The sequence below is a fragment of the Sabethes cyaneus genome, chromosome 3 (genome assembly GCF_943734655.1).
Source record: "Sabethes cyaneus chromosome 3, idSabCyanKW18_F2, whole genome shotgun sequence".
Lineage (NCBI taxonomy): Eukaryota > Metazoa > Arthropoda > Insecta > Diptera > Culicidae > Sabethes > Sabethes cyaneus.
Window position 1 is genome coordinate 227,150,274 of NC_071355.1, and position 27,995 is coordinate 227,178,268.

A 27,995-nucleotide genomic window follows, 5' to 3' on the forward strand; every position below is an offset into this window, starting at 1 on the left:
AGCTTTTAGCGTTCATCATTTTATATTTTTTAATAACGCCTAAGTCTAAATTTTGGATTGACATCCTGCATTAAGACGTAGTTCTTCGTTAAAAAGCAGTTATAGGTTATACATATGATAAACAAGAAATGTACTACACGTATTCAGTTATTTTAATTATCTTTCGAAATCAATGCGTAGAAAACCAAATTTGTTCAAATATGCACATAAGATTTTGGTCATCCTGGAAAACTTCGAAAATTGGCCCAAAAGACAGTATTTTTAGGGATCATAGTGACTTAGTGAGTCAAATGTTATCGTTTGCTGGTAGAAGCAAATGGCGCCGAAGTTCTGTCTAGAACACATGCAGTGCTTTGATTTGTTAGGCACATAGGATTACGCCTGCTTCACAAAACGTTTGATATGAAATCATGCGCTAAAACTGCTAAACTATGCAAATTGAGGAACTTAGCTTTTCCTGTTTCGAGAATCGGACGGACGGAATAATACGGACTATCAAAGTCTAGTAAGAGATTTTCCCGCTTCAGAAAGGTAGAACAAAGCAATAAATCCCCATTCGGACGTTTTAATCTTTAGTAGATACTCGGTTGCGACTGAGTGCGGTTCAGTGTGTCAGATATTTACCTACTCTTGGGAACATAGTTCACTGAGTAATGCTACTGTGTGATACTACCAATGTGTGTAGAGTTCGTTGAAAAGAACATGCAACTTTAATTTACTGGATGTTAGATCCGTGTTGCCTTCTCCTACACGCACAAGACATTAGCCTTATCAAGCAAGTAAGTGTAAGTAAGAGCAACCACAAAATGTAAAGGAAGTAAACATTGCTACTGTAGTGGATCGGTGAACTTAAAGCAAATTGGTTCTGTAATCCAATACTCATCCAAGTTTGCCAAAATATTCGTTTTTGTGTATGCCAGAAGGGCATTGGATTAAATGGTCACCGCGATTGTCTCAATGGTCGTCTTTTGTGGCAGGCCCCGATTGCTGTACACAGTTTACTGCTCATACCCATTGATGGGGTTGTGCTAGATAATTGTAATCCTGTGCCCCAATTCGGTACTACATGGTTAATAAAACCCATGACCGTTTTGGAATTTAGGATATTCTTTAAATGATAAACAGTGGGGCCGTGTCCGTTTGGGGGTTCCATGATTGTGCGTAGTTCACTACGACATATACTTCCCCAGCTTCTACCTTTTCAACTTGTTTAACCTCCTAGTGGTAATCTCCATTGGCGGCGGCCATTGTTCCCTCTTCTGCTATGGAGTTGACCCAGGCTCTCTTCTTTCTTCTCAGAGCTTCATAACATCCCCCCTCAGTTCGGTGTATCGTTCACGGATTACTTTTCAGGAAAGTAAAAAAATAATTTCAGTCAATTTGTTAAGATAGATGTTAGGAGCAATGCAAAATGAACAACGTCAATTCTAAAATTGAATATTTTTCTTGGAATATCTCAATATACTAGCATTGTTTTTTTTCGCTGAAAAATGGCAACACTGCCAATTATTGTAGAACTTCCGATTCGATAGACCATAAAACAAAGCTGATGATTTCTCGCATAAAGGCACATATCTCACGCCTTTTTGGAATAGGACTTTCCTTATAACTCTTTACCTGTCTCATTATTATTTGCGATCTACGTCGCTAGTTTAAGCTGCTAGGTATATCTTCTAAGACCGATCTCACGAATTCGGAACGGTTTTCCCCTGATTGATGGCTATCGCGTGATTAACTTCAATTATATTAACGATTTTTGCCATATCTGAAAACGTACTTCCAGCTCTGCTCGCGGTATTCTGCTGGCTCGTGTTGCTCAGCATGCAGCGCACCGCACCGCACGGCTGAACGCAGTCTAGCTAGCTTAGTCGTCCACTGTGCGCGTGTGAGCGGGCGGGCGAACAAGAGAGAAAGCTAATTTTGCAAATCTTCCTCTAGCATGAGATACTAATCGAGTGCTACTATTCATCCATCAGACTGATTCGGATGCTCGATGCGCGCGTTCCGTTCTTCGGTATCGGCGATATAATACGCGGTGTTTTATCGGTGAAGCAAGGTTCGATTGCTGAGATTCCTCGTATCAGGGATGTGCAACTCTAGCAGTCGTACTTAGTCCTTTTCACGGAAATTGCAGATTACCGAGTCGCAGAGTGTTAGTGTGTTAAACGGTGAGCATCGAGTTTCAACCAAAACGTAGTTCCCATTTCACGAATATTGATAAGACAGACACAGGTTGTGATTAGATTGGAAAGCGTTGAATTTCATTGTAAAGGAACGCACAAAGGAGTGACACGCAGTTGCGAATCGGTGTATTGGACATAAGGCCTTAAGAGAAGTCCCGTGTGTGATTATACTACGGTGTTGATGTCCGCCCAAATGGAGCGGAAGACCGGGCACTTCTCAAACACTGCGTAGTGGTAACAAAAGCTAACGCGATCGTAAAACGGCCGAAAGCAAACACACATGGTGGTAAAAATAGTCAACAAGTGTCAATCCTATATCGTAATATTTCAGTGAGAGAAAACGGAAAAAAGTAACGTCACTCACGCGGGAAATAAACGCCCAGCTATAATAGTAGAAGAAGAGCAAAACAGGCAAAAGAGTGGCAAAACTTGCGGTGCAGATAGATAAATTACCGACCAATTATAGCAGGAAAGAATAAATAAGTCGGGTATTGTTGGCGATCGAGACCCCAGAGAAAACGTGTAATGAAATAACAGAGTTGTGATACAAATCATATGATAGTGATGTTAGCACTAATTAATAGCTCTCTAGGTGATCGTAAATTCCAGCCATTGTCAGGTCCATGTTTCAGTAGCAAATGGTGAATAATACGTCAGAACAATCGACAAAAGTGAGCAGTGATTCTCGGTTTGATTAATTGAAAATTTGTTCCGGACGTGTGCGATTGTCACGGTGAGCAGCGAAAATTCGACAGCATTTCGTCATTCATAGAACCTTTTGCTGTAGTAGTTCCGATTTGTATAAAGCCTGAATTAGTCAGTGGATGCGCTACGACGCTTAACACACAGTGGAACAGTGACCTTGGATCATTGGCCGAAATTTACCGACAGCAACGCATGAGGTGCACAGAATGGTCAGCAGATAAGATCGATTTCTTATCACTCGAAGGTGATTCAAAGTTTGTGTGACTTATATGTATTGCTTTACTCTATTTAGTATTTTATATCACCAATATCCAGCCGGTGTCATGCTTCTTGGAACTTCATTTCACATAGCTTTTTTAGACATTTAAATTGATATCGAGAAACATATCAGACTGAACGTTCGTGACACTGACTTATTTTTATCGGTAGGTAATGGACAACGTAATGGGCAGTGATTTTTAAAACTGGTTTCTTTGCCTTAATGAATGAAATGCATAGATCCTAGCTTTATGAAGATTCAGTGCCAATTATTCTTATGGTTACAATTTCGGTATAATACGACCATAAGCTTGTTAACTTACCCAAGTACCCAAGTGTAAAATTATGTCAACTAATTAGCGGTGTCGGTTATATATAATTCAATTGAAGATGACCCGTCTGGCTTGTATTCGTCATTCGCACATATACGGCTAGAGAGAAAAAAGCTCTTAGCTCTAAGCAGATAGTCACGCTATTCGCTTATCAGTCTAATTGAAATTTCAAGTTTGTGTATCAAGAACGTTTTGATGGTAACGAATGGAAGATGATGATAGTGCGCCGCACATGACCTAATATATTGGCTTAAGAAACGTGAGAGAGATAAGCTTAAGGCGCGTTATCGGCCTATGGCAGGCGGCAAAATAAAGAAAAAACTGCAATAGTTTTGCTACATATTTGCGTTGAAAAACGACCTAACACTTTGGTTTATAAACAAAAACAATTATCGCCCGGCGCATATACTAACATACCTATTTGTGTATTTTGAATATCTGTCGAGAAAAACAAACATCGAGGCATCGTGAATAAAATTTAGATTTTTGCGTACGCCGCTTGACACGGATTGATCGAGACAACTCGGTATTGTGCTGTTCAACAAATTTGTTCAACATCATGTTAATAATGAGTGGTTAGGTTTTTAACCTCTATCATTTTATCATCGAGATAAAAAATCGCCTTGAGCACTAAGCGTGGCTAGTACAGTTTATAGCAACTTGTGGATTTATTATCCAAGATTGCACGCTGTAGTTTTTATGGGTTAAATCCAGTAACAGTTTCTCTAAGTTTCTGAAGGTCCTCCCAAAACGGCAATGACAGATAGTATGCAAGATACAGTGTGTTTCATTCCTTTTCAATAAAAAAAACAAAAGTTCCTGCATATTCCTAACCCAGTTGCTAAAGTTTTGGTATTCAAATTCAAATTCTTTGAAAAATCAATAAATAATTTTATCATCCAATAGTAAAACCATGCTAAGAAGTACGAAATTCTGTACGTTAATATTCAATAAATTCATGAACGATCTGCGCACCGCATATTCTTCCTAAAAATCATAGCATTAATAATTGAATAGATCTTTGTGCACATATTTTCTTAAATGTGTTAATCAAGATCAAAATTTGCAGGCATTTAGAAGTTTTGACTGAAATGTGGGGAGCGCAGAATTAGGCACTATGTGCAGAATTAGGTGCGTATACGGTATATTAATTCTAAGGGAAATTTAATGGAATGGAAATATATTTCATAGTTCTTGAGCAAGACATCCAAGAATTTTTTTTTCATGAACATAGCAAGTAAATTTTCTTAGCAATGCAATATTACCTACCTTCAAAAAGAAATTTCCACGGCGGCACAAAATTTCTTTATTAGTTAGGTTTTCCATTCACTGAGGAAATTTTTGTGAATCTTTTCTTCTAAAACATATTTTAAAAAAAATTGCTTGCTTCTCCATAAAAAAATGTTTGCTCTACGATGCTTGGTTCTCGAGATAAGGAAAATGGAACCTGAAAATTGAATAGTAAGTTTAGTGAAGAACCGTCCAAGCGTTTTGGAGTTATAGCGGTATATACAAACTTACAAACATAATAATCGACCTATAATACACAATGTTATAGTGATATGTGTAACTTTGGCCGCAGAATTGCCGGAAATTCTAAGGGTAAGATAAAAATCGAAAATTGGAGAAGCGCATAAGTTTTGAACGCTCATGACTCAATCATTTTAAGACAGATTTGCACAATCTTTGCATCAATTACAGTATTTTATTTATGTTGCCACAATGATGCTAGTTGGGTTTATTTAATTTAATATCAGCAGCCAATTTTCGGCATTTTTCTGCAGTGGCGAGAGACAATTGGTTACAATCCGTTTACCTGGGGTGATCCTTAATATACCAGCTAGCACCAAATCGTATATTAGTGCATGAAAATTATCGTAAATATCTCTTAACGATTTCTGAACCGTAAAAAAAAGTTTAATGAAGTACGCATAAGTTGATTTTCAATCGTTCATAATGATAACAAATGACGAACATAGAATTGTACGGAGCCAGTCGCGCTTAATCGGATATTATCGTATATAGATGCATCCCTTAGAATTATTCCCTATTACTTATCTCGTCTCCAGGATAGCCAGTTTTGCGCATTGAATACAATTTTTTTTGGATGTGTATTAGACGTAACGACGCAAGGCTCAGTTATAACTTCAACATAGGGGAAAGTAGTCAACAGTGAGACAGCAGTAACAGTTAGACAACGGGAATGACATCGCTATAAGGCCTTCAAGATCCGTTATATTCTCCTGGAAAGGGAGGTTTGTGAATCTCCATCATGTGATGTAGTTTGAAAAAAAAAATCAAGGCATTTTCCAAATATTAAATAATAAACATTGATTTAAATATTGATATTAAACAATATGACAATCGAATTGTTTGCTAACTCCGCTATTTTACTATTTTTTTATGAAACATTTCTATTGGAAACAGTGAGACAGGCAGACATGGGTAACATTGAGACAGAGATCTCGCATATGCAAATTTGTACAAATATAAAATTTGTGCAAAGCAATTTTTTTAAGTTTCTTTATGTTGAATTGTAAATCAATCCATAGGGATTGCCTGTAAATGAATTCTTGTGTGTAAATCAAAAGCCTGATGACCAGGATTTGTCCTTTATATGAATATATATGTATACTTGTTGTCTCACTCTTTCCACCTATTGGGTGGACCTGACTGCGTATTGGGAAATAATGAGACAATTTTGTGGTTGTAACTAGTTTAGCTTATAACCAAAACGACTGAAATTTTTTTCAGACAACTAGAAGGATATACCTTTCAAATGGATTGAAGACCTCGTTGGTAGCTATCATCAAAAACTTTTTAATATCTTTCGTCTTGAAACGTCTTTCCCCTAGTTGGGAAGTTTCTTTAGGTTGTCTTTGCTATTGGCAATTTTGTTAACTTATGTTTACAAATATCACAGAATGAGACTGAATTTGATATATTTGCATCGTTTGTCCTATTATCGTGCTACGATTTCTCGCACGATAACGGGTTCTGATTCACTCAGTGACATAGGGTAAGGTAACCTATAGTGGACCTCGGGTATAATTTCAGCGTTTATTAGCTTGTACTTCTTATTTCTGAGGATGTATGGCATGAAACAGCAGGTATTAAACATAACACAGTTTAGCTGCTTTTGATTACTAACGCCTTAAATCATCACATTCAACTAGTGAGGGTTCATATAGTTAACAATGCAGAAAATGTCTCTCCATGCAAAATACTCTAGAATTGCTATAATGGGCCCGGCTGTTATCCTATTGTCAACCATACGGGTCCATACACGGAAAACGGACATTAGAATGCAGAAAATTCATATTTCGTAAACAGTGCAGGCGATTTCGTTACCAAGTTATAGGTATCCTGGGGATCAACTCATGGATTTTCATATGGCATTCTTGGAACTCTTGGATTCTATAAGCAAGGCATCCTGTGCGAACCTCTGCAGAATTCTATCAGACGATTCCAATGCGAAGAATCCCAGAGAATCTGGGCGAATCTTTTTGGTTCGCCCGGGTAGAATGCCCTAAAAATTTTATTGTTCCTCTCGTTTCGAAATCCGCTCGCCGGATCACGTTAATATTCAAAAAGGAAAGTCTATTTTTATACGACAGACTTCGCAACCAGCTGTTAGAATGCACAGTGCGGGGTCAGTGATAGGATCCTTGACTCTTTAGTATTAATTCACCTTTAATATTAATTTTAAGTAATACACAGGACAGAGTCCATTCCCAGCCTGTCGCAACGCAATTGTCCGATTTGAAAGGAATTGAGAGTATTCCTGCAACACGCACGTAGTATATCATTTGCTTCAGGATAGCTTTGTTCAGCCGCGTCAGTTTATGTGGAAAAGCTGTTAGCGCTCGAATGTATCATATGCTGCCCTGAAATCCAGGAAAGTGTTATCGTTTATAGGCACTCCTAGATTAACTTTCGTCTCCTTCTGTTAAGTCACCATTGAGATGCCCACCTGTTGCTCACTTCGCGGTCGTTTATGACTAGGCTTCCCTCTTCGTCTCTAAGTATATCCAAACCTTTTTTTTCCTCAGGATCGTAGTCAACTCGTTCCACGATCGCTGCTCTTGGCCAAATTCTCCCTCTTGGCAATGCTTATATAGGTTTTCTAAGCCCTTTATCCCCTCCTCTCCCTCCATCTAGTTTATATTCGATCACTTTTTAGGCTTTTACGAGTTACATTGATATTTTTGCTCCAATCTAAGACGCACCGGGCATAGTGGCAGGATGCCAAATGCGGCCATAAGAGTATTGGGTCTTTGTGAGATATCAAGAGTGAAATCCGCTTTTGGAGGCATTCGTCCTTGTAGATTTGTCCGTTGACGGTCCCTGATGAGATGAACGGCTGACTCATTATCTATGTCATAAGCGCAAATAATCGCTTGTCAGACAAGCAATTTTTTAACGAATTTCGACAGTTTCTTCACCTGTACACGTGTCTCGGAAACGGTGAACCTAGATATGATAACATAGTATATCTGTCCCGGCATTCGGTAGGTATCGACCTTAGTGTACATCACAATGCGGAATGGTTTTGTGAGCCACTTCCTGTGCAGCTTACTAGGGCGAATTTTGGACACCGTGTTCTGTTTGTCTTTCCGTACCTTGTAGTTCAGAATCTGTAATTGTTTTTTTTGTACAAAACAAACTGAAGCTTTCCCCTTTTTGTCACATTCCGAATTGAATGTTCAGTTGATGCTTAAATTGATTAGTTACCGTCCTGGCCTTCATCAAATCTAACAGTGCAGTATTTTCTAACGCTACCATCCTTCCGCTTGGCGGTTTGATGCTCCTTGAACGTTTTAATCACTTGGGATAAATGTGCGATTTCGAGCTCTTTGTTGATCCATTGATAAGGAGCATTTGATTTTAGGAAGTGAGTGCCCAACATTTTTGCGCACTTTTTCTAGTTCCGAAGCCATAAACATGACTGTAACTATTCAATCGATATCAATGAAATTGTGCCTTTTAATATAAACAATGCTTTCAACTACTTTCAGTCAAAATATCCCAATTTTTACTCACAAGCCAAAAAGGTACAAACAAATGAGTGTGTCTATTTGCTCGAATTCACTCTTTACAAGTTTTTTCATTTCAAATTATATGTAGATAACGATCCGTTCAATCTGCAAAAATGGAAGTTGGCCTATTTTCGACATAATAACCTAAAATATGGTGAGGAATAAGTATCTTAAGATATAGTAACTTACTATTAGTAAGGAGCAAATACCATATTTTTACAAAAAGAATGAAGAAAGAAAAAATGCGCACACGCAAAACATGTTTTAATATAGTTAACCAGTGATACCAGTAGATTTTGTGATAACATCAAGCGTTTGTGCCAAGGGTGTTTGCATGAAATCATTATTTGATGCCCTCTTATTTTAGTCCCCTCTCGTTATGAGGTAATTAACTGGAGTGCTGTAGTAAAAGTACTCACGACTAACAAATTTCATGAATTTGAATGATTAACGCTTGCATACTACATGTAGTGCCATAATCTACTAAACATCAGTGATCAGTTTAGAATGTACTCTCACTGTCAAGTTGAGTTGTTCCGATGCATGTTGTATTTAAAACTCAGAACGCACGCGATCTCTGCTGCCTTTAATAACGGTCTAGTGCGGTATCATATAAAAAGTAACACCCACGTCGTATGAACGGCTAGTAGCATGATCTTTATTCTAATGAACTCATTTCGTTAGTATTGTGCTGTTTTGTGTCATTTCATATCATATACCTATTGATAAATTAAAAATCCGAGGCTCATTGTTATTTTCAATAGAACAGAAAATGATTTAGGAGATCAGACCTGAACGTATTTTAAGCAATCAATCAACCAATAGTTTTGACCAAAACACTGCATGGTACATTTTAGTGACGATATAAAATAACCTAACACATCAGTAACAGACAATTAAGCACTGAATACCACTAATATGACAAAACGGATCATCATTGTAAGGCATTGAGGAAATATTTCTTTTTCAGTTCAGAATTAATGCATATCCGGTGTACAATTTTTGTTATCTGCCAACGTATACACTTGAATGATAGAAAACTCGCGAAAACGCATATAAAATTCCTCAACATCTCAAAGACAAAGTGTGTTCAAACAGATTAGAGTCGAAATCTTTTAGCAAATAAATCTTAAAAGCATCACTTTCTAGCATTTGTTTTCACCTGGATCATAGTGTCACTGGCCCCACACAAGTGGGTCTTCGTCATCATCTTCATCAGTAGTACCGCATTTTTTATCGCTTGATTTCATTTTCTTCCGCTATTATTAGTGCCGGCTAGGCCGACTGACCGTGGCAATGGGTACCGCCGCCGATTTCGCTTCGTTTAATAATAAAACAAAAGTGACAGTGTTCTTCAACGCCGCGGGCGCAGGGGACGCACGGTATACAGTGAGATGCTCTGTTTTGTCTTGCGAAAAAGTCACGTTAGTAATAAACTTATTTACGGCTTTCGTCGATATAAAAAGGTACTTATTGAGAAAGTCTTGAGAAATTGAAAATCCACAAATTATGTGAGATGAACTGTGATGATTCATCTCAGTCTCTGGGTTAATTTACCGCACATTACAATGTGCCAGAATGGATTATGTTTGGATCTTCTAGTCTGAACGTTGACTGTATCTGTAATACTACGCTATTGGTGAACTGAAGGATGCTCGATAAGAGATACCTAATGTTGGTGGCAATTGAAATTCCGAAGTCTAGACTATAAAATATTTGCGGGCTTCCCGGGGCATGAGTGAGCATTGTGATAAAAATATAACAAGATCTCGGTCATGTTTTTTTCAACTCCATTAGTAAAGAGTTCTTAAGCGTTACGGTAATATAATTTTCAATTCATTATTTTATTTTTATCATAGTAATAAGAAATGCTTAAACATTCTGCCAAAGTTCTTAACTTAATTTTTTTATTTTACTCTCCTAATTGCAGACCAAAATAGTCAAACAGCAGCTATCCGAAAATGGTTATTCCACGTCTAAAAAGCACGTGACACGATACCAGTTTCGATACAAACAGCTGTGATAATCTGTGTCCTGACGTTGGCAAGAACCGCACCCGGAAGCTCACATGTGTGCCGGCAATTATGGAGCACCCCCAAGACCAGCAAAATCAGCTGGAAACACAATCGGTTAATCCGGTTCCAAACCGGCGGGTTATAAATGACCTACACTTTAACGCAATTAACACCAATTATCATAAAAATCATGCAAAAGCGAACAATAGCAATGTGGTGGTACAGAGCGATGACTCGAAAATCCTGTTGCTGCCTTCAAACCATCGAAAATTTATAATCGTTCCAGCGCAGCCGTCCAGCGCTATCGGAAGTGGAAACACGGCTGCGGCAGCTGGAAGCTTTACTCATCACGCTTCAAGCCATAGTAATAGTAATAATAATACCAGTACTAGTAATATCGACGGAAGTACACAAACTAGTCCAAACATCGCCAGTTCGTCTAGTTCCAGTCAGGCAGTAGCAAAGTTCGAAATCGGAGAAGGCTCCTCGAGTGGACCCAGTTCAGTTTTGTCTCCAGCATATCCACTGGCAACGAGCTCGAAACCAAAACAGTTCAACAGTTTAAGATCGGTACGTTCTGGTAGGTAAATGTTGAAAAACGTTTCATTAAATACCATTCCCGGATGCTAAACGATATTAAATCCGTTTTTGCAGCCCACGATCGTCAAGCAATCGCCGATGCGCACGCGGCCCCACCAATCGCGCGGACGGGCTCCTACATTTTTAGTGAATCTGGCGGAACTGCACGGTTGTTTTCCGATGCAACTTCGATCCGATCACTGGCATCGATCGGGGTCGGTTCCACCGATGGCCGACGGATGGTGATCCGACGAGTACCGAATTCGCCAACCGAACTGCTGACTATCATCAACCCGCCAACGTGAGTATTTTTCTTCCTGTCTATTTAGATTAGATTTTACTGATTATCTAACGCAAATTGTTTAATTGCCGCAGTTGATGGTGGCAGTATACTAGCTGCTGGTTTTTTTTATGCGTAATCAAGAGTTATAAAATAATAAAACTTGTAATATTTAATAGTTGTCTAGTGGCACGCAGTCGCCTGGACAGGCATTGTTTATCGTAGCAAAATATGACTGTTTTTATGGGGCATTCCAAGATTATTTTTGAAATGTAGCTCCCAAATTATTACTGCTTCAACTGTTCTGATGTAGTCATAATTCTTTTCTGAATTCTTTTCTTGCTGTTCATTTAACTATAATTACTCTTTGGTTTGTAATTTATTAATTTATTACGTGCTGTAGGTTTTTGAGTTAAATGAAGTTATAAAAATACAATCAAAACAGGAAGTCGATTTATGACAAATTTTATTTCATTTATAGAACTTTGTTTCCACAACAAAGTTCAGTCTCAAAAAATATTTCAAAATAACTTTGAATCTTATAATTTGTTGTTTGGCAATAGGCGATTAATTTATTGTGTTTGGGTTGCATTTGATGCATTGCACGGCGTTGGTTGCATTGATTTGATTGATGAAAAATGCTAGATTAGTAGAGGAACTGAATGGGTAGAGTGGAAACGTTACAAAAGATTTCAGCATCATGTCACCTTCAACTGCTGGTTGTGTAACCAACCGGCAGTGCAGTCGTGTGGCTGCATCCGAAAGGCAGAAGGCGCAAATTTGCATGCACAACTGGAAATATCGTCTCGTATCTAGTGCAAAATGTACAATTTGATAGCGAAACATCGCAATTGTACCATTTTTTATGATGATAATCCATAATCATATACCGTGGAAGTAAATATATGGGACAGTCATAGTACAGAGTTAAATTGCTATTTCTCCAGCGGTATCGTCGTTCTAGTCTGACGGAATAGACGAGCGGCACAAGTCAGCCGGCCACTGGCTGGCCAGTCTGTTGGTCGTCAAAACGGGGTACCGCTCTCTGATGACAATTTCCTCAATTGACTACCGCGCGAGCTTCATTTGAATACTAAGTGCTGGGATCCGCAGTGCTATAGGTAATCGTCAACTGGTCCATGCCCAAAGCTGCATTCATTCTGAACAGCATGGAAAAAGTCCAGAGACAGCGGCCCACAGCCGCTACGACGACTAATTTGCAAGGTATTGAAGTAGGCACATGCTTTTTCATGAATTGCGAAATCGGTTCCAATGAATTTTGTGGGCCATGGCCACGATGATAATTTTCTTTTCGCTTCTAGACTAATGGATCAAATAGACTCAATTGGATTTACTTAATCCAGCTAGATATTTCGTTTCCTTCAAAAAAGTCTCGCCACAAAGACGAAATGATTGTGTTAACCAACAGCTGGTTGAAAGCTGTAAAGCTAAGGAATGAATGCAATTCAGTATAAATTCGATTTAATTTTTTACCTTGTAACGAAAAAAGCTTTTACAGAATCAATCAGATGATTCCTTGAAATTTGCAGGTCTAATTTTTTTTTTCAAGGTTCGTTCTAATTCGAACTTGGGAAACACCTCATGTTTTATTGTCTTGACCTGTAATTTGAGGTCAGGCATTAAATAATTTTTTATAACGGTACTCTTTCCAGTAGACGGAAAGAACGATAGAAGATAGTAATGAAGTCGAAGGTGTTCCAACAGAGTGTGACAAGACATGAAGGTCCACTTTAGCGTAATTTATTATATATGAATTTCCCAATAATACTTTTCGAGTTAGCTTACGACTTGACGCATAAAAGTTTAATTGAGAAAGCAATTCTACTGACTCGAAGTATTGAGAAGTAATGCATAGCATATTCGGGGCGTTCTTTAACTGTTTGTATATGAATTAGCATGCAACGTGCTTCGTAAGTAAAAAAAAATATATCGTCCAGGCCTGGGGTAGGGGAATTGGAGATTTCAAAGGGTTGAGAGGAACGACCAAATGACAAAAGAAGCTTTGTTTCTTAGTTCTACCAGCCGGGAGGCGGTGTGTCTTTTGCCATTTATCTCCACTGTACTCGGTCCAGGATTGGAACAGTGGGTCCTGGAACAATTTTCACTGCAAAGTCGTCCGGCATTCTTGCGACGTGGCTGGCCCTCCGTGGTCTCCTAACTTTAACCATGTGTACGATGGTAATCTCTTCAAGTACTGCCTGCAACTCGTGGTTCATACGCCTACGCTATACTTCGCTATCCGTTTGCATTCTGCCAACACGTTTCGTGCAAATACGGCAAGTGCACGTATGTCTTCCGTAAGCAAAGTTACACTCTCAAGTCCGTAGAGGACTACCGGTCTCCCAGATATACGAACGCAAACGTTGCATTACCTTGAGCCTCTTCCTGCCATATATTTGGTTTTCGACGCATTGATTTGTAATCCAATCCTCCTAGTCTCCGTTTTTAGTCTGGCGTAGATTGTGTCCGCTATTCCAACGTGTCTAGTAATGATGTCTGCGAAGACTAGGAGTTGGCTACTATTGCTGTAGATCGTTCCTCTCGTTTCGATGCCCGCTCGTTGGATCACACCTTTAATAGCGATATTGAATAAAATGCAAGACGGTTCATCTCCTTGGCTCAACCCTGTGTGCGATTCGAAAGGACTTGAGAGTGTCCCCGAAACGCGCACGTAGCACTTCACTCGTTCCTGGGTAGCTTTGATCAGCCACGTCAGTTAGTTCGGAAAGCCGTCCTCGTGCATTATCTGCCATAGCTGTTCGCGTTCAACGGTATCGTATGCTGCTCTGAAATCTACGAAAATATAACGCGTGTGCATGTTGTACTCCCGACATTTCTAGAGGATTTGTAGGAGAGTAAAAATTTAATCCGTAGTAGCACGGGCCCCAATAGAGTCCGCCTGGTACTGCTATTAGGGATATAACGTATCCCGTTATAGAGACGTAACAAAATCTGGGAAAGCACCTTGTAGGCGGCGTTAACCAGCGTAATGCCGTGCTAATTACAGCAATCTAGTCGATCGCCCTTTTTGTAAATGGGACAGACTACACCATTCATCCACTCTTTTGGTAGTTTCTCCTCCTTCCAAATCTTCCAAATTATCCAGCGAAGTGCCGTTGCTAGCGGTTCTTGGAGAGTTTTGTCGGGAGTCGGTCCTTTCTGGCGGCTCTATTAATCTTCAGCTGACCGATTTCTCACCGGATCTCTTCGAGATCGGGAGTCAGCTCGCTGTTGTCGTTTGTAAGCACTCCTAGGTTAACTTTCGTTGCGTTTCCTTCTTTTATATCGCCGTTGAGATGCCCATCAATGATTCCGATGCTTCCACCTGTCGACCACATCGCGCTCGGGGTGATTAGATCCCCTCCCTCGTCCCTACACATCCCAAGCAACAATGTGAGTTTTATTGTACTCATAAGGCGGTTTTCATGACCAATTTTGGTCTTAAATGCCATCAACTCATCAACCCATTTAAAGTGATGAAACTAATAAATGAATTATTATTATTTTTACATTCCTTGATTGATCTACCCCGAAGTCCGAAGTCACGAATGACATAGAAGTGTTAAAGGGACTATAATCTAACAAAAAAGACCACAAAATTACTATTTCGGAGCGTATTCTGCACATCAAGTGACGTAACGCGGTAAATTTGAATTCGCTGCCATTCGCGTTTCCTTTCGAGAGTTTCGAAATGGACTTTCGAGGCATGTGACTGAGTTCACATAAAACCGAACGGTAGCGCAATGAAATTTGGTTTGCCACGTCACTCGCCTTGTAGAGTATATCCCATCCTTTCATGTGTTAATTCGATAATGGCTGATGGAATGCCAATCAAAACAACTTGATTCTAAAGATTACAGGAATCCACCGGATTGAGCGTTTTGTGCACCCGCCGTTGTCTTATACTCGGTAAAGATACTCTTTCACCCGGCTTTGTTTGAGTTTGAAGTCTGGTTTCTCGTTTCTAGTAATTTAATTTTTTAATAATAGAATACAGACATTGGCGACTCGATACACCACACTGATGACAGCATAGCTATTGTTATTCTTTTAAACAATCAAGCCGTATTGATCACTTGATGTTTTACCAGTAAAGAATTGCGGCATACGATGTAAATAATGTTGCGGTTGCGGAAGCTTTTAACACGTTAAGTTCTGCCTAAATATAGAATAGTTGAAAACATTATGGAGCACAACATCGGCGATTATAGTGATATTGGCGCAACTGATTTGCTGACCAAGTAGCAACAGTATTATTGTTGAAATGTGCCTTAGACATGTGCGATGTTGCTAAACGATTAGGGTAATTTACCTATTTCGGACAGTGCGTTACGTGTACTTTACTTTGAAAACTTCCATTTGATTTTGGCGTAAATATGTCTAAAATAGAATACGTGTAACGCACTGTCCAGAATAGATGAATCACCCTATGGCCCAGTATGGCATATCTGGAAACTGCTGGGATTAAATTGACAGTTAGGTGAAGCTAATATTTGACAAACCAAATTATAAACTCAGTAAAAGAAGTGCAATTTTTGGCGTACTGTAGATTATTACTCAGACAAAAATAAACAAAAGTCACCAGTTCAAACTTTTAAAGTTATTAACACTGGGCGCCTAAAGCTGTTGTCGCGTCTGCTAGGATAAACAGCTTTAAGCTGCTGCCGCCGAGAGTAAAGCCCTCGGTAATAAATACAACCCTTCTTTACGAGCAAAATTCGTAGCGTTTTCGGGGTAAAGATTCTATTCTGAGTCTAGTAGTACATAACCGAAATTCGAACATACAATTCCTGGTCTGTTAAGCCAGCAGTGCACCTCGAAGCCAACCGGGAGGCTGTTACCAAATCCATGCTATATAAACTCCACAATCCGCTCTGCACTCGCTTACCCGCTTTTAAAGATAAGGTGAGCTTTATTTATATCCTAGCATCTTGTTGATCGAGCCCTGCCGGGTTGTATGATGTGATGGCGAATTTCATACTGCATTCACAATAATTTATTTTCTTTTGAGATTAGCGTCTCTGACGTGCATGAATATTGTGTTATTATATACCTTCGGTTAACTGCTCGTGATATCTACGATTGTCACAAATCATGGAATATAGCTCGCCCAAATCCCTCGGAAAACCATGAACTGGTTCAGTACGTTGACTAACATGGACCACTGAAGTAGCCTAGTCTGGATCGTGCCGTGAACATTGGGTTTAACTCGAGCAGATTGTTCACGTGTCGTGACTTAAAATTTTTAATTTTCTTGAAGAAGTGTTGTGCGGTTAAGGGTGACAATGGTTGATGATCGATGTGAGAGCTGATTGGTATAATTGTTCTCGATTTTGTTCTTGGTAAAGTCCACATAGAAAGTGAAAATTGTGAAAAGCTCAAGCATAATGAACGGTACTGCCAAATCGATTTCGAATGGCTATGCAGGGGATAATGATAAGCTGCTAACGTCGATGAAATATTACCCGCATAGTCCTGTGATATCCAGGAAATTTGTGGGAAAGTAAGTTGAGCTGATCGTAAAAGGTGTAGTTTCTGAACGGAACAATGTTCTGACTTTTTTAATCTGCCAAGGTGTAATGATGACTGTGAATATCACAGCTTTGAAGATTTATTAAAACATTTAGAATATGATCTCTGAACCTGCTGAATATAATATCCTAACCGCACCATATATGTATATAAGCATGATATTTAATCTTTAGTTTCTGGTTTGCGGCTTTCTAGGCAACTGTTTTTTATTAATTGAATTACCTATTACCTATGTCAATTATTGCACAATATCATGTGACTTAATGCCAACAACCGCTTCAACGAAATACTTATTTCACTCTAAGCAACAATGATTCAGAAACTCAGAGCCAACGGGAAGTTCCGCAACGTATTCATCAGATCTATTAGAAAATCAGTGAATAAACTCACACATTTCCCGTCAAAACAACCAAACATAACTGGATGTCGAACTGTAATGTCTATCTTATTTCCGCTTGCAGACCTCCGGAGGAACCGTACGATAATGAGAGTTACGGCGGTGTTTCGGACGAATCCGAGCTCGATAATCTGAAGCCTCGCAAACAGCACTGGGCCAGCAAAATGCAATTCGTTCTGGCATGTATAGGCTACTCGGTGGGTTTGGGAAACGTCTGGCGGTTTCCGTATCTGTGTTACAAAAGTGGAGGAGGTATGTATTCAGTTTTTTTATGAAAAATATTTACATTCATCTGTGCTAGTTAACACTAAAATGAGCTGAATTCCACTCATTTAATTACATGCAAATAAATTTCTATCATCAAGAATCCCCGTTTAATTTTAGATAAAAAAAAGTTAGGCGACTTAGGAATCACCGAATCATTCAAATAAGTTATTTTTCCTTTTAATAGTCGAACGTAACGGACGTAGTGTCAGCCGCATTTGCCCCGTTCATCTCACCTCAATAATGCACGATCTAAGTTGCTACTTTTTTCCCATTCTCTATTTCAGGCGTATTCTTGGTGCCGTATTATATAATCCTACTAATCTGTGGCATTCCTATGCTGTTTATGGAGCTGGCAGTTGGGCAGTACACGGGACGAGGGCCTATCGGTGCACTTGGACAATTGTGTCCATTGTTTAAAGGTAGGGTCTTCAGTTTGTAGCGATCCTATTTCAGTTCAGAAATTTTTATTACTCTCCGACCCAACCTAGATTTTGGAATTGAATATTAAAGTTTTCCATGATTTGATTATTGATGGTAAACAAAGACGAAGGAGTGAAATATGGTCAGAGCACAGTTATGAATTATTAAAATATTAGACGCAAATGTAGTCGCATTTGTGCTAGTTGTTAGCACCTCATTTTAGCTTTACTTATGTAATTAAACCGCTTCTTAGTTTCAATCTGCCGATTGGCGTCGAGGTATACTGCTGGCTTTATAAGCCAGTCATCCTATGTTCGAACCAGAAAAGGATTTGTTATTGTCAGTAGGTCTGTAATCACACAATTTTTTCGGTACTAAAACAATTGTTGACTGCGAAATTTAGCAGTAAAAGGGCTTTTCTGTAAGTGGAACAACTCTTTTCTGTTTGCTTTTAGTGCCAGTCGGTAAGCTCATATAGGTATGACAACGAACCGTCTGCCGGCTGAGTGGGACAATGTGTTGTTTGATTTCAATATGCAAAATGTACGATGACAGAATTAATGATTAATTAGTTAAGCACACCGTGTGAATATTAATTATTCGCACGGTGCGGTGATTGAAAATTATCAACCATCCATATTCAGTAGCTCCAGGTATGACAACCGGTTTTGTGTGGATAGCGAATCAAAAACGCATCTACATAGATATATCGATATTGATATATTTTAGAGAAAAATGTTGATTTAGGCTTATGCTTTGTTTTAGTAATTTTTATTAAGTGAGTTAAATATTTTGAACAGTTTCTTGGTTCAAATAATTTGTGGAATGTTCAACATGTACTGTTTGGTAAGAATAAAGTTTGGCAGTAAATAAGTTGAAATACCATTTTTAGCCAAGAAGTTCAGAGGTTGTCTCTTTTTGTAAAATATCAGTTAACATGTCGTATATTAACTTACATATACTGCGTAAGTCTTTATAGACGTTAGCACGAATCAAAAGTGACGGCACTGCATAAGCATATAGTATAATGTGCTAAGTGAATTAACAAGTTCTCTGCTATACCAACTTATGCTTTAACTTAAGGAGCATATCGCACAATCCTTATTACTTTTAGTCAACATTGAGTTCCATAGAACTTTTCTGCTGAAAGACAAACCATATTATGAATTCTCTTCTTTGATTAGTTTCTAATTTTCTCGGCGCTTAATGCCGAAAATCCTTCAATACATCTGGAAGTTTTTTCAACGAAAATTTTCCGCTTATTGCTCCGGCACCAATTGAAATGTGTTCTCACCTAGGTTCTAACAATCTAGGATTCGGTCAAATAACATGCTACCCAACACTATTCGACCGCTGATCGAATTAAAATAATAAACATTGGCTATCGTCACTATCACACATTTAACGCAACGATAATTTGACGTAGTAAAAAAAATCCATTAGTTTTGACAAACAGACACTGCTACTAAAGAATATGTATAGGTCAGAAAAATAAAAAATCGGAGGTTGTGTAAAAAAACAAATCTCAGTAAAATAATACTGTATTCTTCCCAAATGTTGTTCATACTTATTGTGCATTTTATATTGCTAAATACAACGAATACCTTGGATAGAGACAACATCAACTTCACTAACTTCTAAATCTCACTCCTACTTCAATTGTTCCTTTCCGTTGCATAAATGAGCTTTTGAAAAAATTTCTAGAGAATCAGTCAAACTGAGAAAGAAAGAAGTCAAGACTTAGAGAAAAAAGTTTAACTGTGACTGTGAACAGTTTCATCTTGCATCGTCTGTGCTTGGAAAGATGAGAGCACTAACAATAACCAATAAGCAATCTGTTAAGAACTATCCAAAGTTGTTCTGTTCCGTCCGTGCAAGTTTTTTCCAGTTTTAAGCACAAAAGTTGCTTCCGATAGTCAAACTGTAACAGGCTTCATTTTCAATTTTTTGCTCAATAGATGCTAATTTGACTGCAACGCCTCAACGAAACAGAATTCGAAAAAGTAGTGTAAAAGACAATTGTAGAGTTAATTATTATCTACATTATTGTTGAAGAAAGTATAGTTCTATCTTTTGTATTTACGGCGCTATCGGGCTGCTACCCCATTGGTAGCAAAAAGAGCGATCATTTGGCTACCAACGGGGTAGCGATCGAGTTCATAAGAAACTCCCGAAATTCCAACAAAGCTGCCGGAGCTTAGGTATTTAGGGGCCGAGCAATAATTACGTAAGGTCTTTTTCCTCATTTTTGAACCCCCCCCTCCCCCCTATATAAGATTTTGTAAGATTTTGGCCAATCCCCCCTCCCCCCTTAAAAATCTTAGTAAGATTTTTTGAAACATCAAAATTCAAGTTTTAATTAAAAAGCTAGACATTGAAAGAATATTGAACCAGCTAACAAAGTTCAAACAAGTTCATAAAAACCCAAATTCAAACATATTCATAAAAAAAAACAAACAACATCAATTATCTGTTGTAAATCCCTTTATGGCCCACTCACGAACAGAACGTATTTCAGCATTGAGGTTGTCAATAATTGTTGGTGTATGCTCAGAAACTCACTAGCGTTCACTTAATTCGCATTGATCCAATCTAAATCGTCTGAACACGTGTCCTCGTCAAGTAGTGAACTTCTTTGCCTCTTCTAGATGACACGCGACATGGTCTTATGCTGGAATTGGCACTGCGTTGCGTCTAATGTACAGATCTGTAATGACCATCCGCGATTTCCTTTGAAGCAAAATACTGACCCCTCTGGTCAGATGCGGCAGGCAAGATCTTTGGGAACAGAAGAACAATACATCCCAAGAAACATTTTTGTTGTATAGTAGCTTATCAAGCACTTGTTCCATTGGTGCAGCTATACATTAGTTGAGTAAGCTACTTTTAAACAAAATCATGATATCATAAGGTATTGCGACTGCCTTGCGGGATTGGGATAGGCAATTGCAACGAAATATGTTGGAATAATTGCATAAACCGATGACAGAGGCTCTGGAACAAGTAGGCCAACTGCTGTTTCCTTGAGTGGGCAAGGCTAAAATACTCAGCAGGTTGCTACGCATTTCCTTGCAGCATGAAAGATTTCGATACTTCACAACTTAACTCATCAATTTAAAAAAATTTGTAACAAATAACATGAGTTGCTATTAAAAATGTGACTTTTTCATAATTTTTTCGCGTGTGAAAATCTTACGTAAGAAATGATTAAACCCCCCTCCTCCCCAAATAAGATTTTGTAAGATTTCGCGGAACCCCCCCTCCCCCCATTATGCCTTACGTAATTAGCGCACGGCCCCTTATGTATGGCCTTCCGTTGTCGTGATGGTATTTACCTCCTTTTCTATTGACTGGGAAGGGTTAACGGTACATATATGCAGGGATGGACATACCATCTACCATAGCTGCGGAAAAAATGCGGTAATACATGCATACAGTTTTCATAGTGATAACCGAGATGTAGAAACGGGTGGTCAATCGATAATCGAAACGACAAGGAAGTATTACACGTGCAATTGGAGCGCGGCCCAAGGCGTGATATCATGATCGTATCGAGAATTTTGACGCTCAGGTCGGCCAGGAGAAGGAACCGGGTAATTGGAGCGATCAGCGCACGCCAAGTGGTCAACTAAAGGGACTCATCGACTGTGCCGCCCGCCTCCAAGAACACAACCGTACGTAGTACCTACTTTCGGCATAAACTTCTCTAAAAGTAAACTTGGGGCCTCTAGCCTAGAGGTTACCAAATCAGACAGAAACACAGATCGGCCCGGTTTGGATCGACTGCAGGCACTTCTCCGATATTGATGTCCGACAAACATTGTTATCAGATCCTATAAAAGCACTGTCATTGATTCGAAACGCTACATAGTGACTAAGACCCCGTACAAAGTGTTCTCTAGGGGCATGAAACATGAACAATGTTCGAGGAGGACCTGCGAGTGAACCATAAACTTGCACAGATCTATGGCGAATCCAGTATCCAACAGGTGGTTAAAGCTGGATGAATACGATGCCGGACCCTGCAAGTATGGTGTTTGCCTAAAATCCGGTAGGAACAAGACGACCAGGAGCGCAGCGAGCAAGATGGTTAGACCAGATGGAGCAAGATCTGGCGGAGAGTATTCGATGTCCAAGGAATTGAAAAGCGGTAGCCCACAGAGGTAGCCGAGTTAATTGGAGTTCAATAGGCTTTGTTTTAGTACGGCAAGCCACCTAAGTAAGTGATGGCTTAGTTACGCCCAATGTTCTGGGATGAGAACAACACTCGGTGCCGATGCCTTGGTAAAATCATGCACGGTTGAAGCAGCCTGATGTTGCCGAAAAATACGCGTATTCACTCAAAGCTACGCTACTGGAAGAGGACAAACAGGGCGAATCCCTATTTGAGAATGGTAGGAACCCCATTAAAACGGCCATTAACAATTTGGTTCCATTTGCTTGATTAGTTCCTGAGTTATAGAGAAATTTGTGTTTCATTTGTATGGAAGCCCCCCCTATTCTAAAGTGGGAGGGGTCTCAAACATCCATAGAAAAAATTATGTCTCTAGAAGCCCTCACATGCCAAATTTGGTTCCATTTGCTTGATCAATAGTCAAGTTATGAGGAAATTGTGGTTTTATTTGTATGGGAGCCCCCCCCTCTTAGAAAAAGGAGGGTTCTCAATCTACCTTAGAAAAAATTTCTGCCTCCAAAAAGCTTCGCACGCCAAATTTGGTTCCGTTTGCTTAATTAGTTCCCGAGTTGTAGAGAAATTTGTGTTTTATTTGTATGGGAGCCCCCCCCCCCTTCTAGAGGGGGAGGGGTCTCAAACATTCATAGAAAAAGAATCATATCTCTAGAAGCCCCCACATGCCAAATTTGGTTCCATTTGCTTGATCAATAGTCAAGTTATGAGGAAATTTTGGTTTTATTTGTATGGGAGCCCCCCCTCTTAGAAAAAGGAGGGTTCTCAATCTACCATAGGAAAAATTTCTGCCTCCAAAAACCTTCACGTGCCAAATTTGGTTTCATTTGATTGATTAGTTCCCGAGTTATGAAGAAATTTGTGTTCCATTTGTATGGGAGCCCCCCCTTCTAGAGGGGGAGGGGTCTCAAACCATGCTAACAACATTCCTCACATCAAACGCAATGTGTATGCCAAGTTTCATCAAAATCCGTCGAGCGGTTTGCGAGTCTATACCGGACACACGAACAGCATTTCATTTTTATATATATAAGATAAGATAGATAGATTGCCGAGTTCACTCGAATCTCATAGGGGCTTTCATTAAGGTGATGGATGCCCTGCGCATGCTTGCTGTTCTACATAGCGCTACAGTTAAAAGTCGAGAGGGTATCAATATGCGGAGCCTGATTTTCAAGAAATCTTTTCAATCCCCGCATGAAGTGTACCGTTATTAGGTGCTCTTTAGACTGGTTGTTTTCTGCGAGCAAAAAACGTGGATAATGCTCACGGAGGATTTGCTCGGAGTTTTAAGCGCTAAAACGATCTTTAGCGGCGTACAGGAGAACGGAGTTTGCAGGCGGAGGATAAATCACACACTCACACAGCTCCATGGGGAATCGAGTTTTGAAAAGGTGGCTATAGCTGGACGGATACGATGGGTGGGCATGTTTCAAGAATGCCAGACAATTACCCAGCGAAGCTGGTAAAAAGCAAAGTCATGGGTGTAAACGTTCTTTAGTTCTAACTCGTCCCTTATTTATCGTCAGACTTCACAGCCGGTTAGACTGGTTTGTTAGGCTAGGGTCATACTTCGCAGCTAACTGGACGGGCTTTTGCTTACCAGGAGCGCAGCAAGCAAGACAGCCAGGTGGAGCGAGATCTAGCGACGAGTATACGGTGTCCAGCACACTTAACAAAAAGCACCGACTTCGGCAAAACTTTGCCGAAATCTCAACGGTGCTTATTTTTAAGTGTGAGCGAAATTGAAGAGCGCCAGCTCACAGTTGAGCTATTTGGATAAATTTTGTTCGTTTGGCTTTATCTTAGGATGGAAAGCCAATTAAATAAAAATAAATAAAAATTTTCAGCATAAGGCACAATCACGCATTTCAAAAATAAAATGTTCTAAGATAATAATTAGGTTAGGTCACATTAATCTAGCAAGCAAATCGCTCCAGAACGGATACTACGGTTAATTTGAAGCAACACAAATTCTGAACAAAATGTGACCTTCGAAACGCTACACCAACCTCGTGTTTTGTCTTGACCTTTTAATGAGGTCAGGCATTTAATTAATTTTTTAACGGTAGTTTTTTACAATCGACGGAGGGGACTTCGCCTAAGCTGGGGGATCCAGTCCGCTGTGAATCGAAGGTTTACCAATACTTGCAACCCATAGGATCTGGGAGAAGAAGTTGAGTTCGAATTTGGTTATAGTTGGGTCCCATTGTAGCTTGGTTTGATCAGCAGATCCCCCAGTTCGGGTAACGAGGAACGGTACATTTTTTAATAAGCGTTGCTTCAATGAACCCTCATTAACTAATTTTCCTAATTTTTAATGTTAATAATAAAAATTGCAGGTTGACAGTGAACTAAACATTATGCGTAATAGTTCAAATTGTGTTTTCCGCTGGCCATAAATATTTTATTAGCACGTTTTTATATCCGCAGCAAATTCACATAACATCTATTGTTGTATAGAAACTTTGAATTGTGCCGCTGACTGTCTGTTGTGATTTACGTTTATATTTTACGAGCAGGGCTTGTAACGACAGCAGCACATTATTTATGTATGCCAATCGGCTATGGCTGACTACAAGTGCTGATTAGTCGCTTAGCGGTTCATAAAGGGTTTTTGTAGTGCATCAAACCGATTATTCAACTGTGTCGGTATGCTTTTAGCTCGGTCAATGATTTGTGAGCGATTTTAATGAATCTCTACTGGTAGACAGCGAACCTGACTCGAACGGAAGTCCAATTATCCAGTATTAGCCGTAAAAACAATGATTGTCAGTTGATTTTTGACACAAACTGAATTTTTCATTATCGTTAGAAAATAAGGCGGTTGATAAAGTTTTTCTTCATTCTCAGGCACCGGTCTGGCCAGTGTGGTTGTGTCGTTTCTCATGTCAACATATTACAGCGTTATTATCGCGTACGCTATCTACTACTTCTTTACATCCTTTCGACCGGATCTACCATGGACCGATTGTTCCCATCGGTGGAACACTCCGGACTGTTGGGTGCCGGAACGTATGAAGCACAACATTAGCCGACCCGAGCTGTCCAGGACACCAACCGAGGAGTTTTTTGAGTACGGCTTTTTTCGATTTAATTTATAACATTAACATTTTTTAACTGTGCTTTTGATTCTAGAAATAAAGTCCTTCAAATTAGCCATGGTATCGAATATCCTGGTGGAATGCGGTGGGAATTAGTTGCATGTTTGGTCTGCGCGTGGATTTTGGTCTACTTTGCCATCTGGAAATCGATCAAATCGTCCGCAAAGGTACGTTATCTCACCGCCACGCTGCCGTTTGTGCTGATCATCGTTTTTCTGGGCCGATCGTTGACGCTGGAGGGTGCTGATAAGGGACTCCAATACTTCTTTCGCCCAAATTGGCAGGAGCTCAAGAGAGCAAATGTAAGTAAATTGATTGTTTAGAATCAGCTTCTTACTGTTCTAATAACTATCTTTGCTCAGGTCTGGATCAATGCAGCTGCACAGAATTTCAACTCGATAGGTATTGCGTTCGGCTCGATGATTTCGTTTGCCAGTTATAACAAGTATAACAATAATATCCTTCACGACACGCTGGCCGTGTCATTTGTAAATGGAATCACCAGCTTACTGGTGGGAATATTCGCTTTTGCAACGATAGGTAATATTGCCATGGAACAAAACACGACAGTTGAAGATGTAATCAGCGGAGGACCAGGATTGATCTTCGTAGTTTATCCTCAAGCGTTAGCCAAAATGCCAGCGGCTCAGATGTGGGCTGTGTTGTTCTTCTTCATGCTGCTTTGTCTGGGTTTGAATAGTCAGGTGAGAGATGCATGAGTTTATTTCACATGAGATTATTTAAACACATTTGGTAATTGCTTTTTTTTAGTTTGCCATAGTTGAAGTGGTTGTAACTTCCATTCAGGATGGTTTTCCTCGGTGGATTAAGCGGAAACTGGTTTATCACGAGCTGTTGGTGTTGATTGTTTGCGCCGTATCATTCTTTGCCGGTCTGCCGAATCTGATACAGGGTGGAATATACTTTTTCCAACTGATAGATCATTACGCGGCTTCCATATCGATCATGTTTCTGGCGTTTTTTGAGACAATCGCTATCGCATGGTTTTACGGAATCAATCGGCTGTCGAAAAATGTGAAGCAGATGACAGGAAAGTTTCCCTCGTTTTATCTTCGCTTTTGCTTACTCATAGCTGTACCGGCTCTGCTAATCGTAAGTAACCAAAGAGATCTTAGAAAAAGCAGATCTAACCGTTTAGTCTCTGTTCTAGTCATTATGGATTTTCAGTTTGATAAACTACGAAGCTCCCACGTATCACAATGGCAAGTACATCTATCCGGGTTGGGCTCACGGCCTGGGATGGGCCATAACAGCAGCTTCACTAATTTGCATTCCTGCATTCGCGATTTATCAAATCGCGCGAGCGGAAGGAAGTACATTAGGACAGGTAAAACACTAGTAACTGATAGGTACCGTTAACATCAATTAAATACAATTTACTGAACATTTCAGAAAATTATGAACACCCTGAAACCTAACCTGTATGAGTGTAAAGTCTGTGGCGAACATCATTGTGATCACGACTTTCCCGACGATATGAACGGTTACGGGCAGGAGATGGCACTAGTCGACTCAACGTCCGGTGCGCCGTTGATTTTGCAAGCCCCGCCATTAGGAAATCAGGCTGCCGCAGATCAGCGTGCAATCGAAAGTTCGAATCTACATCAAACAGGTGGCGACGAATCGAATACGGAAAGGAGGTAGAATCAAGCACTCCGCTTGGACTGTTCAAAAGAAATCTAATCCTCAACCGCAATCCCTCTAAACATCATCAGTCCACGATCAATCGAAACCCAAATAAGCGAGTACCGCAAGGAAAAAGACAACTAGATAGCTTTATTACGTTCCGACAAACGAACATTTATTACTTTTAATGTACTATACATGTGTAATATTTAGCTAAATCCATTGTAAATGTGAAATTTTACCAAACGTTGTGACGCGAAAACTTCACTGCTGATGGAATCGAATAAAAGCGAGAATTTCACTTTAGTGATGACGATAGGAAACTTTCAATCGATGACAGAATATTCATTTTGGACGATTTAATCCATTCAAATGTGACATAAGTCGTCCCGAAAATTATGGGTCTTATTAAGTAAGTCGTGTCGAGTGAAAATACGGAATATGGGCCCTATTATGGGCTCTATTCTGTAAGTCACGTAGAGTGTCACTTTGCTTGACTGCACTTTTGGTATTATATAAGTCACACGTGACACGATTTTGTCAAGTGACTCTACTGAGTCAACCACTAAAAACCTAGTGACTCAACTGTTAGTAAGTGACACCCGAGTTTGCTTTGTTTTGGTTGTTCATCGAGTCGCTTCGCTATGCTGTCCGTTTTCCTGAGGCTGAATTGCTCGACGGGACTTACAGAATAGGGCCCATATTTCATAGCACTTTCTCTACGACGGCTTATGGCCTTAAGCCGCACCAACTACTTGGTAGTCTTGGGCGCTGGACTACCTGGTAAGGCGTGTGCTTTGAATCGGGTTCTCCAATGAAGATAGCCAAACTTGTCACGTTATCTGTTCAACAACAAAACTCGAAGTGTTCATCATAAGCACCAATCTCTTTCGACGCTTCCGTTTTTTAACATCTTGCCGAAATCCACTGATGATCGACTGAAGGGCTACTAACTGACGACTAATTCGTCTAGTCTGTATGAGTCTTACGATGTACTGATAAAGAAAGCTGATCAGATTCAGAAGATGAC

The 27,995-nt window shown here is 39.7% G+C and overlaps 1 protein-coding gene across 2 annotated transcripts; it reads left to right on the forward strand.

Annotated features, from left to right (window-relative positions):
* Window positions 1–677: 677 nt before the first annotated feature.
* Window positions 678–27,253, forward strand: LOC128741217 (sodium- and chloride-dependent GABA transporter ine). Of its 2 annotated transcripts, none has more exons than XM_053836860.1 (12): window positions 678–785; window positions 2,776–3,132; window positions 10,448–11,112; window positions 11,187–11,412; window positions 17,406–17,593; window positions 17,893–18,027; window positions 25,068–25,290; window positions 25,353–25,620; window positions 25,681–26,022; window positions 26,090–26,431; window positions 26,490–26,666; window positions 26,732–27,253. In XM_053836860.1, the coding sequence occupies exons 3-12, from the start codon at window positions 10,602–10,604 to the stop codon at window positions 26,981–26,983; spliced, it is 2,664 nt and encodes an 887-aa protein (XP_053692835.1). In that variant the 5' UTR covers window positions 678–785; window positions 2,776–3,132; window positions 10,448–10,601; the 3' UTR covers window positions 26,984–27,253. The 2 variants fall into 2 exon arrangements, with proteins under 2 accessions (XP_053692835.1, XP_053692834.1); XM_053836859.1 differs by lacking the exon at window positions 678–785 and adding an exon at window positions 1,960–2,168.
* Window positions 27,254–27,995: the final 742 nt, after the last annotated feature.

What these genes read in the sequence shown, in the direction of transcription:
- LOC128741217 (XM_053836860.1), top strand. Translation starts at nt 10,602, where the DNA reads ATGGAGCACCCCCAAGACCAGCAAAATCAGCTGGAAACACAATCGGTT. An exon ending in GTGTTACAAAAGTGGAGGAG is followed by an intron (nt 17,594 to 17,892) that starts GTATGTATTCAG and finishes TCTCTATTTCAG; the next exon opens with GCGTATTCTTGGTGCCGTAT. An exon ending in ATTGTGTCCATTGTTTAAAG is followed by an intron (nt 18,028 to 25,067) that starts GTAGGGTCTTCA and finishes CTTCATTCTCAG; the next exon opens with GCACCGGTCTGGCCAGTGTG.